This window comes from Acinonyx jubatus, chromosome X, assembly GCF_027475565.1.
Source record: "Acinonyx jubatus isolate Ajub_Pintada_27869175 chromosome X, VMU_Ajub_asm_v1.0, whole genome shotgun sequence".
NCBI lineage: Eukaryota > Metazoa > Chordata > Mammalia > Carnivora > Felidae > Acinonyx > Acinonyx jubatus.
In genome coordinates this window covers 14,808,075-14,821,598 of record NC_069389.1, presented here as the reverse complement: position 1 = coordinate 14,821,598, position 13,524 = coordinate 14,808,075, and the positions used below count along the sequence as shown (strand labels likewise).

At 39.9% G+C, this 13,524-nt stretch overlaps 1 protein-coding gene across 3 annotated transcripts in view; it reads right to left on the bottom strand.

Moving 5' to 3' along the window:
• Nucleotides 1-13,524, bottom strand: part of PPEF1 (protein phosphatase with EF-hand domain 1) — a 108,178-nt gene that overhangs the window by 83,877 nt on the left and 10,777 nt on the right. For all 3 annotated transcript variants that reach the window (XM_027054561.2, XM_053202127.1, XM_027054562.2), the window contains one exon: nucleotides 7,816-7,977. In XM_027054561.2, the coding sequence (XP_026910362.1) occupies nucleotides 7,816-7,885 (70 nt within the window). In that variant the 5' untranslated portion in view covers nucleotides 7,886-7,977. The remainder of the gene's footprint in view (nucleotides 1-7,815; nucleotides 7,978-13,524) is intronic.

Below are 13,524 nucleotides of genomic sequence, written 5' to 3'. Positions count from 1 at the left end.
AAAGAGGAAAGGCACGTGAGCACATTAAGAGTGTTAATGCGGTAGCAGCTAAGGGAGTAAGCAACAGAAGGGGGAAATAAATACCCCCACCCCTCCACAGGTACCCGCAGCTATAGAGCATATTGATGGTCTTTGGCTGGCAAGAACTTTAAAGAGCATCTCATCTGATGTCCCATTTCACTGAGGAGGAAAATGACGGACATCCCAGCTCACAGAGATTTCTGCTATACCTCACGATGCCAACAAAGACTGCTTGGTGGCAGTTATAAAAGAAAATCCAACACTAACAAGAACGGCAAAGGCCCCTCTAAACTTTCAGAAAACTCCTCAGAGATCAACAGATAAAGGAAACAATGTCATTGATTGTTTTTCCATGAAGGTCCCAAATTTAAATATACAGCATTGCAAAGGACTTAACTTTGGGAATGTGGAGGTGGGAGATACGGGGCTGGGGGTGGAAGGAGGGGATCTCTCAGGCAGCTGTGAATGGCTTGCTCATTAGATTTTTAAACAATAAATAAACTAGACGTTATTCCAAGAACTAAAGAAATATTTGATTTACTAGTTAGTATTTTTAAACTTTTAAGTAAAAATAAAGAACAAATATTTTTTAAAAGAACAATCTCCATTAGAGAAAATTTCCATTTCTCATAGCTTAAAGCATCCAAGTGCACAGCCAAAAACGCTACATAGCCTTTGTAGGCTCCTCAGCACTTAGGGAAAATGAATAAATGCATGTCTAAGTGGTTTCCAGGGAAGAAATAAAAGAAAATAAATCATCATGTCCTCAGAGTATTCCATGGGGGAAGAAAAGGCAACAGATTATTAATTCAAAATACATCAATATAAAATTTTAAGTATAAAGCGAAGCTCAGGAGAATGAAATTGCAATGTTTCATTTCCATTTTTTTGATAAATTCCTATTTTACAAGTCAGGGCAGCATATCCAGAGGGGCATGGACTTTGGAATCTGTCAGAGCTGGTTCCAATTCAGGAGAACTAGGACATGACTTTGGACAGTTCTTTCTTTTTTTTTTTTTTTTTTTTTTTTTTTAATATATGAAATCTATTGTCACATTGGTTTCCATACAACACCCAGTGCTCATCCCAAAAGGTGCCCTCCTCAATACCCATCACCCACCCTCCCCCTCCCACCCTGGACAGTTCTTTCATCTAGGTTCAGTCTCCTCATCTAGAAAAGGAAACTAATCGAGGCTTCCTCCAAGAGTTTTGCAGAGAAATAGAAATAACGATAGTAGGCAATCAATATAAATGACAGCTATGATTGTTCCCTTCCCCGTTGCATATCACAAAAGAAGCGAAATAATAATAATACAGCATTGATGCTACTTCTCTACATGGAAGGTAGACAGCCCACAAGAAGGGGTAGCCTCGATTTTATATGCGGGTTACTTTTCCTCCAAAATGCCCTGATACACTAGGAGGCAGAGTTCTGTATTGAGGCCGAATGACCAAAGTGGGAGGGAAAAGCCCTTCACTCTAGTCAGACCATGAGAAACAGGAAGCAATCCCTCACCCGGGCTCTGCCACTTACTAGCTATGTGTCTGTCCTTAAGCAAATCACTTTGCCTCGCAAAGCCTTGGTTTCCTTTTTTCACAAATTGAGAACAACCCTTCACAGCCTGTAGAGATCAAATGTATATGAAGGGGCCCATCCAACTATAAGAGCACTATGCAAATAAAAGGTACTTTGTAGGAGTAAATTTAATTAAAGTTAGTTTCCAAGAGCAGCGACATTGGGAGGAACCGTAGAAGGGTGTGACGGTTGACGGCAAAAAACCCACTGTACTCAGAACTCCTTGGGTTCAAACCCCAACTCTGGCAGTGGTTAGTAATCTGACCCCGGAAAGCACTCACTCACGGAGCGTGAGAGCTTCTTCAACTACATAAAAAAGGAATAGTAACGCTTGACTCAGGTTTACTGCAAGGATTAATTAAAAAGTATGCAGAATATTGTGAACACTCTCTAGAATATAGTTAGTAATCAGGAAATAATAGCTACCATTTTCTATCAAGAGCTTTCAAAACATTCAAAACCCTTAACACAATAAGTTCGTATCTAATCACCTGAATATGGGAATAATCCAAAGTAAGGAAAAACACTACATAAAGAAATTCTTCTAAGTACTGTTTATATTAGTGAAAAAAAAGGTCCCATGTTAGAGGAATAATTAAGAATATGATGATTGGGGCACCTGGGTGGCTCAGTTGGTTAAGCATCTGACTTCGGCTCAGGTCATGATCTCACGGCTCATGAGTTCAAGCCCTGAATGGGGCTCTGTGCTGACAGCTCAGAGCCTGCAGCCTGCTTTGGATTCTCTGTCTCCCTCTCTCTCTGCCCCTCCCCCGCTCACACTCGGTCTCTCTCTCTCTCTTTCTCTCTCTCTCTCTCAAAAATAAATAAACATTAAAAAAAAGAATATGATGATCTATCCATTAAATGAAATGTTTAGTAATGGTTAAAATGTTTACAAAGCATTTATAACAACTTGAGAGATGTTTATGTAACAATGTCTTAGTGCCAAAAGCAAGGCTACAAAAAATTAATGTTTAGGATGATCAAAAACCTACACTATACCAAAAAAAAATAAAACTGGAAAGAAATTATCAAAATGTTAACAGTTGTTGTCTCTGGGTAGTGGAGTGAGGAATATTAATTATTTCCAAATGCTTTTCTATATTTTACAGTATTTCTAAATGAGAAAAACTTTTTATGGATAAATATAAGTAAATACCGTTGCTTCAGTTTTCAGCAGATTTATTATTACAAAGTCAGAATAAACATTGACTAATATATTCAACAAGAGATAATGGAAGAATAAAAAAAACTATAAGGGAATACTTTGACAAGTATATGCTAATAAAGTAAATAGCTTAGATGAAATAGGAAAATTCTTAGGACACAAAATGCTGAAAATGACTCAAGAAGAAATAGAAAATCTGAATAGATCTATAACAAAAGTAGAAGTAATCAAAAAACTACCCACAAAGAAAGGCCCATGTTCAGCTTTATTTATTGATTTATTGATTTATTTATAGAGAGGGAGAGAGAGAGTGCACAAGTGGGGGAGAGAGGCAGAGGGAGGGAGAGAGAGAGAAAGAGAGAGAGAAAATCCATGCTGAGCATGGAGCCCAATGTGGGGCTTGATCCCATGACCCTGGGATCATGACCTGAGCTGAAATCAAGAGTTGGATGTTCAACCGACTGAGCCACCCAGGAGCCCCTCTACCAAACAGTTAAAGAATTAATATCAATTCTTCACAAGCTCTTCTAAAAGATGGAAGAGAAGAAGGAATTGCAACTCATTCTATGAGGCTAGTATTACCCTGATATCAAAACCACACAAAGACACTCCAGGGGGAAAAAAACTATAGACCAATATCTTTTATGAATATAGATGCAAAAATCATTAACAAGACACTAGCAAACTGAATCCAGCAACATATAAAAAGTATTATACTCCGTGACCAAGTGGGATTTATCTCAGGAATGCAAAATTGGTTCAACATCTGAAATTCCATTAATGTATACTGTATCATAGAACAAAGGGCAAAAACTGCATGATCGTTTCAATACATGCAGATAAAGCATTTGACAAAATTACACACCACTTCTTAATAAAATAATAAAAGCAATCAATAAACTAGGAATAGGAGTGAACTTCCTCAACCTGATAAAGAGCATCCTGGAGAAAGGCACAGCTACTATCATACTTAAAGGTGAAAGACTGAATGTTTTCCTCTATGATCAGGAACAAGACAAGGATGTGTAGTCATGAATTTCTATTCAACAGTAAGAGAGGGTCTAGTCAGGAAAATTATGCAAGAAAATGAAATCAAAGGCATAGAATAGAAAGGAAGAAGTAAAACTATCTCTATTAGCAGATGACACAGTTTGTAAATAGAAAATCCTAAGGAATCAACCAAAGTCTTGGGATACAAGATCAATATACAAAAAGCAATTGTTTTTCTATACACCTGCAATGAACAATCCAAAAATGAAATTAATAAAGCAATTCCATTTTGTAATAGCATTCAAAAGAATAAAGTACTTGGGGTAAATTTAACAAAGGAAGTGTAAAATGTAAATTCTGAATGCAAAAAATAGCATTGAAAGAAATTAAAGACCTAAATAAATGGGAAGACATTCCATGTTCATGGATCAGTAGATGTAACTGTTAAGCTGGCAATACTACCCAGATTGATCTACAGATTCAATGCAAGCCCCATCAACATTTCAGATGGCTTCTTTTGAGAAACTGACAAACTGATCCTAAGAGTCATATGGAAGTACAAGGGACCTGGAAAGCCAAAACAATCTTGAAAAAGAAACAAAGGTAAAGGACTCAGAATCCCAATTTCAAAACTTTCTGCAAAAGCTACAATAATCAAGACAGTGTGGTATTGGCATAAGGAGGCACACAGATCAATGGAATAGAATTCAGAGTGCAGAAATAAACCCTCATATTTACAGTCCATTGATTTTTGATAAGAGTGCCAAGACTATTCAACGGAGAAAGAACAGTCTTTTCAACAAATGGTCGTGGGGTGACTGGATACCCACATGCAAAGAATAAATTTGTACCTCTACCTCATACCATATATGAAAATCAACTCAAAATGTATCAAAAACCTAAATGTAAGAGCTAAAAATATAAAACTCTTAGAAGAAAACATAACCATAAATAATCTTGGCTTTGGCAATGGATTCTTTGTTACGATACCAAAATCACAAGCAACCAAAGAAAAAATAAATTGGACTTTATCAAAATTACAAAACCTTTCTGCTTCAAAGGATATCATCAAGAAAGTGAGAAGACAGCCCACTAAATGAAAGAAAACATTTGCAAATCATATACTTGATAAAGAACTTATAACTGGAACATATAAAGAATTCTTACAACAAAACAATATAAAAACAAATGACACAACTAAAAATGGACAAATGATCTGAATAGACATTTTCCCAGAGATCTACAAATGGCGAATGGGGTGGCTGTGTGGCTCAGTCAGTTAAGTGTCCAACTCTTGACTTCAGCTCAGGTCATGATCTCACCGTTGGGCTCTCTCTGTGCTGACCGTGTGGAACCTGCTTGGGATTCTCTTTCTCTCCCTCTCTCTCTGCCCCGCCCCTACTCATGCTCTCTCTCTCTCTCTCTCTCTCTCTCAAAATAAATAAATTTAAAAAAAAAGACATTTTACAAATGGCTAATAAACACATGACAAGATGCTCAATATCATTAGTCATTAGGGAAATGCAAATGAAGACCATAATGAACTACCATTTCATACCCACTAGGATGGGTATAATCAGAAGGACAGACAAGTGTTGCAAAGGATGTGAAAAAATTGGAACCATCATAGGCTGCTGGTGGAAATGCAGAATGATGCAGGCACTTGGGAAAACAGTTTGGAAGTTTCTCAAAATGTTAAACATTGAGCCACCATATGACCCAGCAATTCTGCTCCTAGGTATATACCCAAGAGCACTGAAAACATCTGTTGACACTATAACTTGTACACGAATGCTCATAGTAGCATTGTTCATAATATAAAAAAAAAATAGAAACAACCCAAATGCCCACCAACTGATGAATGGGTGAGTGTGCATATTCCTACAATGGAATACTATTCAACAATTAAAAGGAATGACATTCTGATTCATGCTACAACATGAACTTTGAAAACATTATATGAATGAAAGAAGTCAGACAGAAAAGACTCATAGGATCTGATTACATTTATATGAAATATCCGGGAAGAGTCCGAATCTATAGAGACGGAAAGGAGATTAGTGATTGCCTAGGGCTGGGGAGGTAGGGGGTTGGGGAGTCACTGCTAATGGTTTAGGGGAAGGATATGAGAATGTTCTAAAATTGATAGTGGCGATGGTTGTACAGCTCTGTGAACATACTAAAAACCGGTGAATTAGACGCTTTCACCTGGTGAGTTGTGTGGCATGTGAATGATATCTCAATAAAACTGCTCTTTTTAAAAAGCAATGCAGGAAAACAGTTTGACATTTCTACACAGAATTACCGTAAGACCTGGCAATTTCACTCCTAGGTATATACCCCCAAAGAACTGAGAACAGGGACTCAAACAAGTACACGTACATTCATGTTCAAAGCAGCACTAGTAGCCAAAGAGGTGGAAATAACCCAAATGTCCATCCACAAAGGAATGGACACACAAAATGTGGTCTCAACGCACAATGGAATACTATCCAGCCTTAAAAAGGAATGAAGTATGAAAGATGCTACAATCTGGATGCTAAGTGAAAGGGGGCAGAAGGTACATTGTATATGTGACATATCCAGGATAGGTACGTTCACAGAATATAGACGGGTGGTTGTCAGGGGCTGGAAGGAGAGAGAAATTGGGAGAAACTGCTTAATATAAAAGGGGTTTTGCTTTGGAGTGATGGAAATGTATGCAACTAGAGAGAAGGGCAGTTACACAACTTTGTGACTGTACCCAATGCCACTGAAATGTTCCCTTTAGAATGATTAATTAATTTTATGTTATGTGCATTTCACCTCGGTAATTTATTTAAAAGAAAAACCAATCCAAAAATCGAAAGTAATATTTCCATTTACCTGCAACATATTAAAAGTTGAGAAGTATTTCAAAAAGAGAGAATTCACTGTTATGAGTTTGGCTTGGCCTTTTTGTTTGTTTAACCTAAGAATTTTGGCGAAATTTAAAGAACGCTATGTAATCCTACATATAAAAAGATAATTACTTGCTTTACTCTCTTATGGTAAAATTATGACCATGGAATTAGCTCAGTTGGAGCTTTTGAAAGATTTACAGATTTGAAAGAGTTAGTACATCTCCCTACTGTGGGAGATCGGTTTTGCTAACTCATGGAGCAGAACAGCATTTGATTCCCAAGAGAAAACATCACACGCTAATTAGTAGAGAATACTCTGCATCCTAAACTGTCCATCTTAAGCCTGAGTGAACCTCCAAAAGCAACATGTGGAAGAGGAACTGGGAAAATTATCTATAACCTAGACACCAGAGGAATGGAGCGTGAGAGTGAATAATTCACATAATCTTCCCAGTTTGTTTGTTCTTTAAGTTGCTTGTGGAAACTATGTCTCTTAAACACTCAAGTGAGTTGCAACTTGGTAGGTATGAGAACCTCAGTATGAAATAAACAAAGGGAATACTTAAGCCTCTAATATACAGGGGTCTTGGGGGGCATGTCATGTATTTAGAAACAACACCCTTTTGGGGAAGCAGATGATCTTGCATTTCCCAAACTCTACCTGGAATATTCTAAAAACATGGGGGCAAATCTCATGAAGTTCTGTGTTGAATAGCTATAAAAAATAATCCGATCACCGAGTTACAAACTCTAATAAAAAGTCAACGATGCCACTAAACACCACATAGGTATGGATACAGCTATTTATAAGCATGTCGAATAAACAGAGGTAAATGCACAGAGACTTTCTTGTTCCCTGCCACAGAGTTTTAAATTGAGACTTTATATTGGTCCATTTTCAGCTGAAATCAAATCAAACATAAACTCTCTCTTAGATAATACTTCACGGCACATCATAAATTCAGAGCTACATCTTCCTAAGTTATGCCAATGTTTAACCTTCGGCTCAAGTGATGGTGCCTTGTGCACCACCACACCAGGCTGGCGGCTGGAGGGGCAAGTGACTCAACGGGGGAAGGGGAGAGGGCGGGGAAGGGGAGAGGGCGAATCCGGTGCACTCGGGCTCCCCGTTCATTCACGAAGACAGGCACCCCCACCCCACCCCCGCTGGCACTCACCTTGCTCAGATCTCATGTCTTTCACAGACGAAGTGCCACAGCCCATGTCTTCTAAATTATGTGTGCTCATGAATTTAACTTCTCATTCCAAAACAGTGTGAAAACTGTGTCTCTTTATGCTGCGAGGAGCCACTCCTAGCTGACCCGCCTCAGTCAGAGATCCTGATGAGGAAGGCACAAGAGGGAGGGAGGGGGAGAGGGAAGCGCCCGTTAACAGCAAGGTATCTAAGGGCTTCTCGGCAGGATTCATTTTATGCTTCTTCTCAACTGCTGTTCATCATGTGATGTGGAAAGTGATCAGACATAATCTAATCCTGGTGCATTTTCCAAAACACAGCAGCCGCACCGGAGCAACCATAGATTGCTTTTCTGCTACACATAAATTATATTCCCCCCCCACCCCCATCTAGGTCAGATCAAGGTCTATATAAAATAAAGCATCAAAAATGGAAAGAGAAATGGAAATGTAAGAGCGTACAATTTTCTAATTGAAATACGGGGAATGGGATACGAAGGAGCTGATAGAATTTAACTGTTTTAGTTTTAAGTTCATAATTAAATCTATTTGGGTTTTAAAAACACAGATTGGAGATGATGAGACAAAACAACATATTTAAAAACCTGTGCCAAAATTCAAATCAAAGTGAGTTCCTCAACACTGTTTCTCAGAACTGGTTGGAAACCTTGTTTTAAAAAAAGAGGCCGAAGGCCTCCCCCCCCCACCCCCACCCTCTGACTAGAGTTCCAGAATCAGGGAGAGTGCCCTTTATGTTTGTTTGTGGGTTTCGTTCGTTCTTTCTTTCTTTCTTTCTTTCTTTCTTTCTTTCCTTCTTTCTTTCTTTCCTTCTTTCTTTCTTTCTCTCTCTCTTTCTTCTTTCTTTCCCTTCCTTCCTTCCTTCCTTCCTTCCTTCCTTTCTTTCTTTCTTTCTTTCTTTCTTTCTCTTTTTAAGGTAGCTCTATGCCCAAGGTGGGGCTTGAACTCAGGACCCCAGAAATCAAGAGTCAAGTGGCAAGCTCTACCTACTGAGCTAGCCAGGTGCCCCTGGGGGGAGTGCCCTTTTGAAACAAGCCAAAATGGATTTTAGTGTCCCTCCTCGTGACTGTTTTGGGTGATGCTGCCTTTATTTTGTATTGCTCCAAACCAGCCTGATCGAATCTATCTGCATTTCTTGATAGGAACAAGGTCAAAAAACAACTGACTTGGGACCCTACCAGGCACATCTATTTTTCCATTAGCAGTATGCTAAAAGCTTGAAAATTTTGACTCAACTAAAGAAAGAGAAAAATGAACAAAATCCCTGAATTATGGAAATATCATTAAAACAATAATAACCTTAATAAACAGATATTCTGATCAGAGCTAGGCCTAATTCTTTTATGTATTGAAATAGTTAACCCTAGTCAACGTTGGGGTATCTCCAAATTTGACAGGCACTTCTATCCGGTCTTTCTTACCTACATCATGGATAAAAAATGTTAACAAGGTCAGCTCCAAGGGCATTCCACTCCAGCCCGTTCTCCAGGGTTCCTGAAGATCCATTACATTCACACTCTCTGAACATATCTGTTCAGTCAGGTGGTAAATCCACCCATTGCAACTATTATCTTATTTATCTATGAGGCATCCTGGGAAATTTTGCTTAAAATGTTCATGAAATTAAAATATATACTTTGACACCTTGACATTCGGGACTATCCCAGCCCAGGAAGAAGAAAACAGGAGGAGGAAGAGAAGGAGGAGGAGGAAATCAGTTTGGCATGATTTTAAATAACAGAATCATAGAAGTTTAAAACTGGGAGAGACCTCTAAAATTACCTAGAAATTGGGAATGCAAACTGGTTCAGCCACTCCAGAAAACAGTATGGAGGTTCCTCAAAAAATTAAAAATAGAACTACCCTACGACCCAGCAATGGCACTACTAGGTATTTATCCAAGGGATACAGGGATGCTGTTTCGAAGGGGCACATGCACCCCCATGTTTATAGCAGCACTATCCACAATAGGCAAAGTATGGAAAGAGCCCAAATGTCCATCGCTGGATGAATGGATAAAGATGTGGTATATATATACAATGGAGTATTACTCGGCAATCAAAAAGAATGAAATCTTGCCATTTGCAGCTATGTGGATGGAACTAGAGGGTATTATGCTAAGCGAAATTAGTCTGAGAAAGGCAAAAATCATATGACTTCACTCATATGAGTACTTTAAGAGACAAAACAGACGAACATAAGGGAAGGGAAGCAAAACTCATATAAAAACAGAGAGGGGGACACAACAGAAGAGACTCTTAAATATGCAGAACAAACAGAGGGTTACCAAGGGGTTGTGGGAGGGGGGAATGGGCTAATCTACTCCTGAAATCATTGTTGCACTATATGCTAACTAACTTGGATGTAAGTTAAAAAAAAATAAACATGGTAAAAAAAAAAAACAAGAAAGAAAAGAAAGCACTCTAAACATTTACTCCTCACAAAAACATTGAGCTAAGTACATTATTATCCATTTACTGATATTCCATGTACCTGAAAAAAAAAAAAAGCCTGACCTATAGTAATAAACAATAAACAAAATTTTAAAGAGAAAAAAACAAAATAAAATTACCTAGAATTTACACAAAGTGCAAGGAAGCCAAGCGACTTGCCTGATGTCATATGGCACCTTGGTCGTCAAACTCTTGCATATTACCATCGCCTGGGGAGCGTTTAAAACTCCCACTGTGCGGACAGCACCACATTAAATGAGCATCTCTGAGGGGTTAAGAAATACTGATGCCTGGGTCCCAACCCCAGAGGTTCTGATGTAATTGGTACCGGGTGGGACTGGGCATCAAGAGCCTTTTAAACTCCCCAGATGATTCTAATGTGCAGCCAAGTTTGACAGTCTTTAATAGAGACGATGTTTTAGCGAACCCATGACGACACCTGAGGATCATCACATTTTCCTCTAAATGCTTTGACTCCATCTGTTTGGAATAAAATTTTTCCAAAGGTCATGTCAGTCTTATAAAGCCGTGGTTTCGGGCATCTTATTCTTTTCTCCTTTTTGAAACTGGAGTGCTATTTACCCATCACCTGCCTTCTCTCCATACTTAGAAATTTCTTACAGGTTCTCTGCAGCACCTATGAGAACACATCTACGGGGGCCCTTCATCACCATTTGAAGTAGTTCATCTCGGCCTGGTGACCTTCTCCATGTGCCTAGGTCAGTGCTCTCCAACGTAAGTATCATAAGACTCGCTAGGGGGAGGTTATTAAAAAATGAAGACTCAAGCTTTACCACCAATACTCAGATTTAAGCAGTCTGGCGGGCCTGGGAATCTGCAATTAAAGTGCAGCCTCCAGAGGCACCTGGGTGGCTCAGCCAGTTAAGCGTCTGACTTCGGCTCAGGGCATCATCTCACAGTTCGTGTGTTCAAGCCCCACGTCGGGCTCTGTGCTGACAGCTCAGAGCCTGGGCCTGCTTCGGATTCCAAGTCTCCCTTTCTCTCTGCCCCAACCCTGCTTGCTCTCTCTCTCTCTCTCAAAAATGAAATAAACATCAAAAAAAAAAAAAATTAAAGTGCAGCTTTCAGGGGACTGTGACACAGGCACTCCCAGGTCTCAGTTTGAGAAACACTGCTCTCCGTATCTCCCTTGGGCTTCGCGTCCATCTTTACGGTATTTATTCTACTCCTTTTTGTGAATACATAAGAGTAGGGCATTGAATAGGCAACACCGATGCAATGATAAGAAGTGAGATATTTCAATCTTGATTTTCTTTTTGCAGAAAAAACATAAAACAGTATCTCTCCAAAGGTATTTGGTTCTCAGCCACCCCTCAGTTCATTACGCCACAAACAAAATTCCATATAAAATTCACTAGGAGCTAAAGAGCACCAGACTCGAGTATGTTTCTGTCAGACTGTAAGATCCCACGGGTATCTTTCTTTCTACGTACTCCTCCTTGAACCTCTGGCACCTACACAGTGCCTTTCACACAGCAGGTGTTTGAGAAATGCTAAATGAATTAATGGAGATTTCTAAGTCAGACTCCTTTAAAAAAATGAATTGCTGAAAGTCATTATTGGTCTGTGATTTGCTGCAGATACATGCTATTCGAATATATAAAAGCCTTTTATTAAACCAGAAAATGGGTAGTACTTAGACATTCCTTTTTAAAGAAGATTTTAAAATCATGATGGAGAAAAAACTGAGGATTGTTCTAGAATTCTTTGGTTATTAGGAAACAACCTGCTGTTCGAATTTTTACATTATTAAGTAACAATCACTAAGCGAATTATTCTCAAACTGTTTTTCTCCTTCAGGTAACAGGTAAAATAAACAAAAAAGCTCCTTTCAATGTTCACCAAAACAAGAGGTGGCTAAGGCCAGGTGCCACTTTTTACTCCCACACTCTGTCCAAGCTAGACTGCCATCATCCACTTAAAGGCAGAGAGGAAAACAAGTTTTTAAGTAGCGTAGGTACCTTTGAGGACATCTCTAGCTGGCTGTTAAGCTGATAAAAATGATTTGGGGATTTTCCATTATTTGAGAAAAATCTAAGCTTCTTCCATTTCTGGCCCTCTGTCAGCACTAGAAAAGCATTTAGTGTGCTAAAGAAGTCTCTGGAGAAATGATTCCCTCGGGCCTGAAAGGGGTCCTCTGGCTCAGGAGGTGGGGAGTTTCTACAGGGTTCACAAAGACCCCGGAATGCCATAGTCAGTGACATGTACCACTGAAAAGGTAGATCTCGGCAAAAAAAACCCAGCTTGAAACCTTCCCAGAGCGGCTGCCCCTACCAATATCTATACGCCAAAGATGGTTTTAAAGCACAAACATGAAACAGTGACTCATCGCTGGTGCTCACTTATAATCTGCGAAAGAAAAGCCTTCTAAGGCTTCTGCTAAAAGGCTTTTACTGTAAGTGGGGGCAGCCAGGGTAACTGAAGGGCAGAACTGTTTGAGGTCCGGCTCTCTTCATCCCACTTTTCACTTCCCAAGGTGAAAACACAAGAAAACAACAAGAGATGGCCCTTGGAGCCAACCTAACCTCGGCCATTAAGCACCCTCCAAGCGCTAGCCCGGCCTCCCCAAGTTGTTCTTATCCATTCTGAACTTTATTGTATCACCAAGCTCATTCTTATTGGACTCCCACATCTCAGCTCAGCCACCTGGGCCTTGATTCTGCCTCTGGCCTTCCAGATTTGAATGGCGTGGTTACCCATGCTCAAAACTCAGCCTTTCTCAGCGATGCAGCCTTTTATGAGAAATTCCTACTCTAGTTCCGGCCCTGCGGAACCCAAACCCGGAAGCCATAGTCATTCAACCGGCACCACAACCCCCCCAAGCCCAAAGTGGGAGTTCAGTTGGCAGGTCTAATTCTTCCCCCAGGTTCATTCTCTCCAGTATTCATCAAAAACAAGCGTTCTGTAACCTGATGTCTGTGGCCTAAACATAACCAAGAGGCACAGAGTGGGGCAGAGGAGTCCTTGGCAGATGGCCCTAGGGAGGCCCCTTCCAGCCCAACCTGTGCAGTGGAACACTCTAGCGTTTCCTCGTGTCCAGGCTCTCGAATGAATAAGGGGCGGTCTGTGAGCCCAACCTGGTGAGTCTTCCTCGCTCTCATCAGATGAAAGGATAAGAAGAGGCAGCAAACTACACTGACCACCAGAAGGTGTCTGAAGGCATGTGGTACCGTATCGACAGGATGGGAAGCAAGAGGCAGC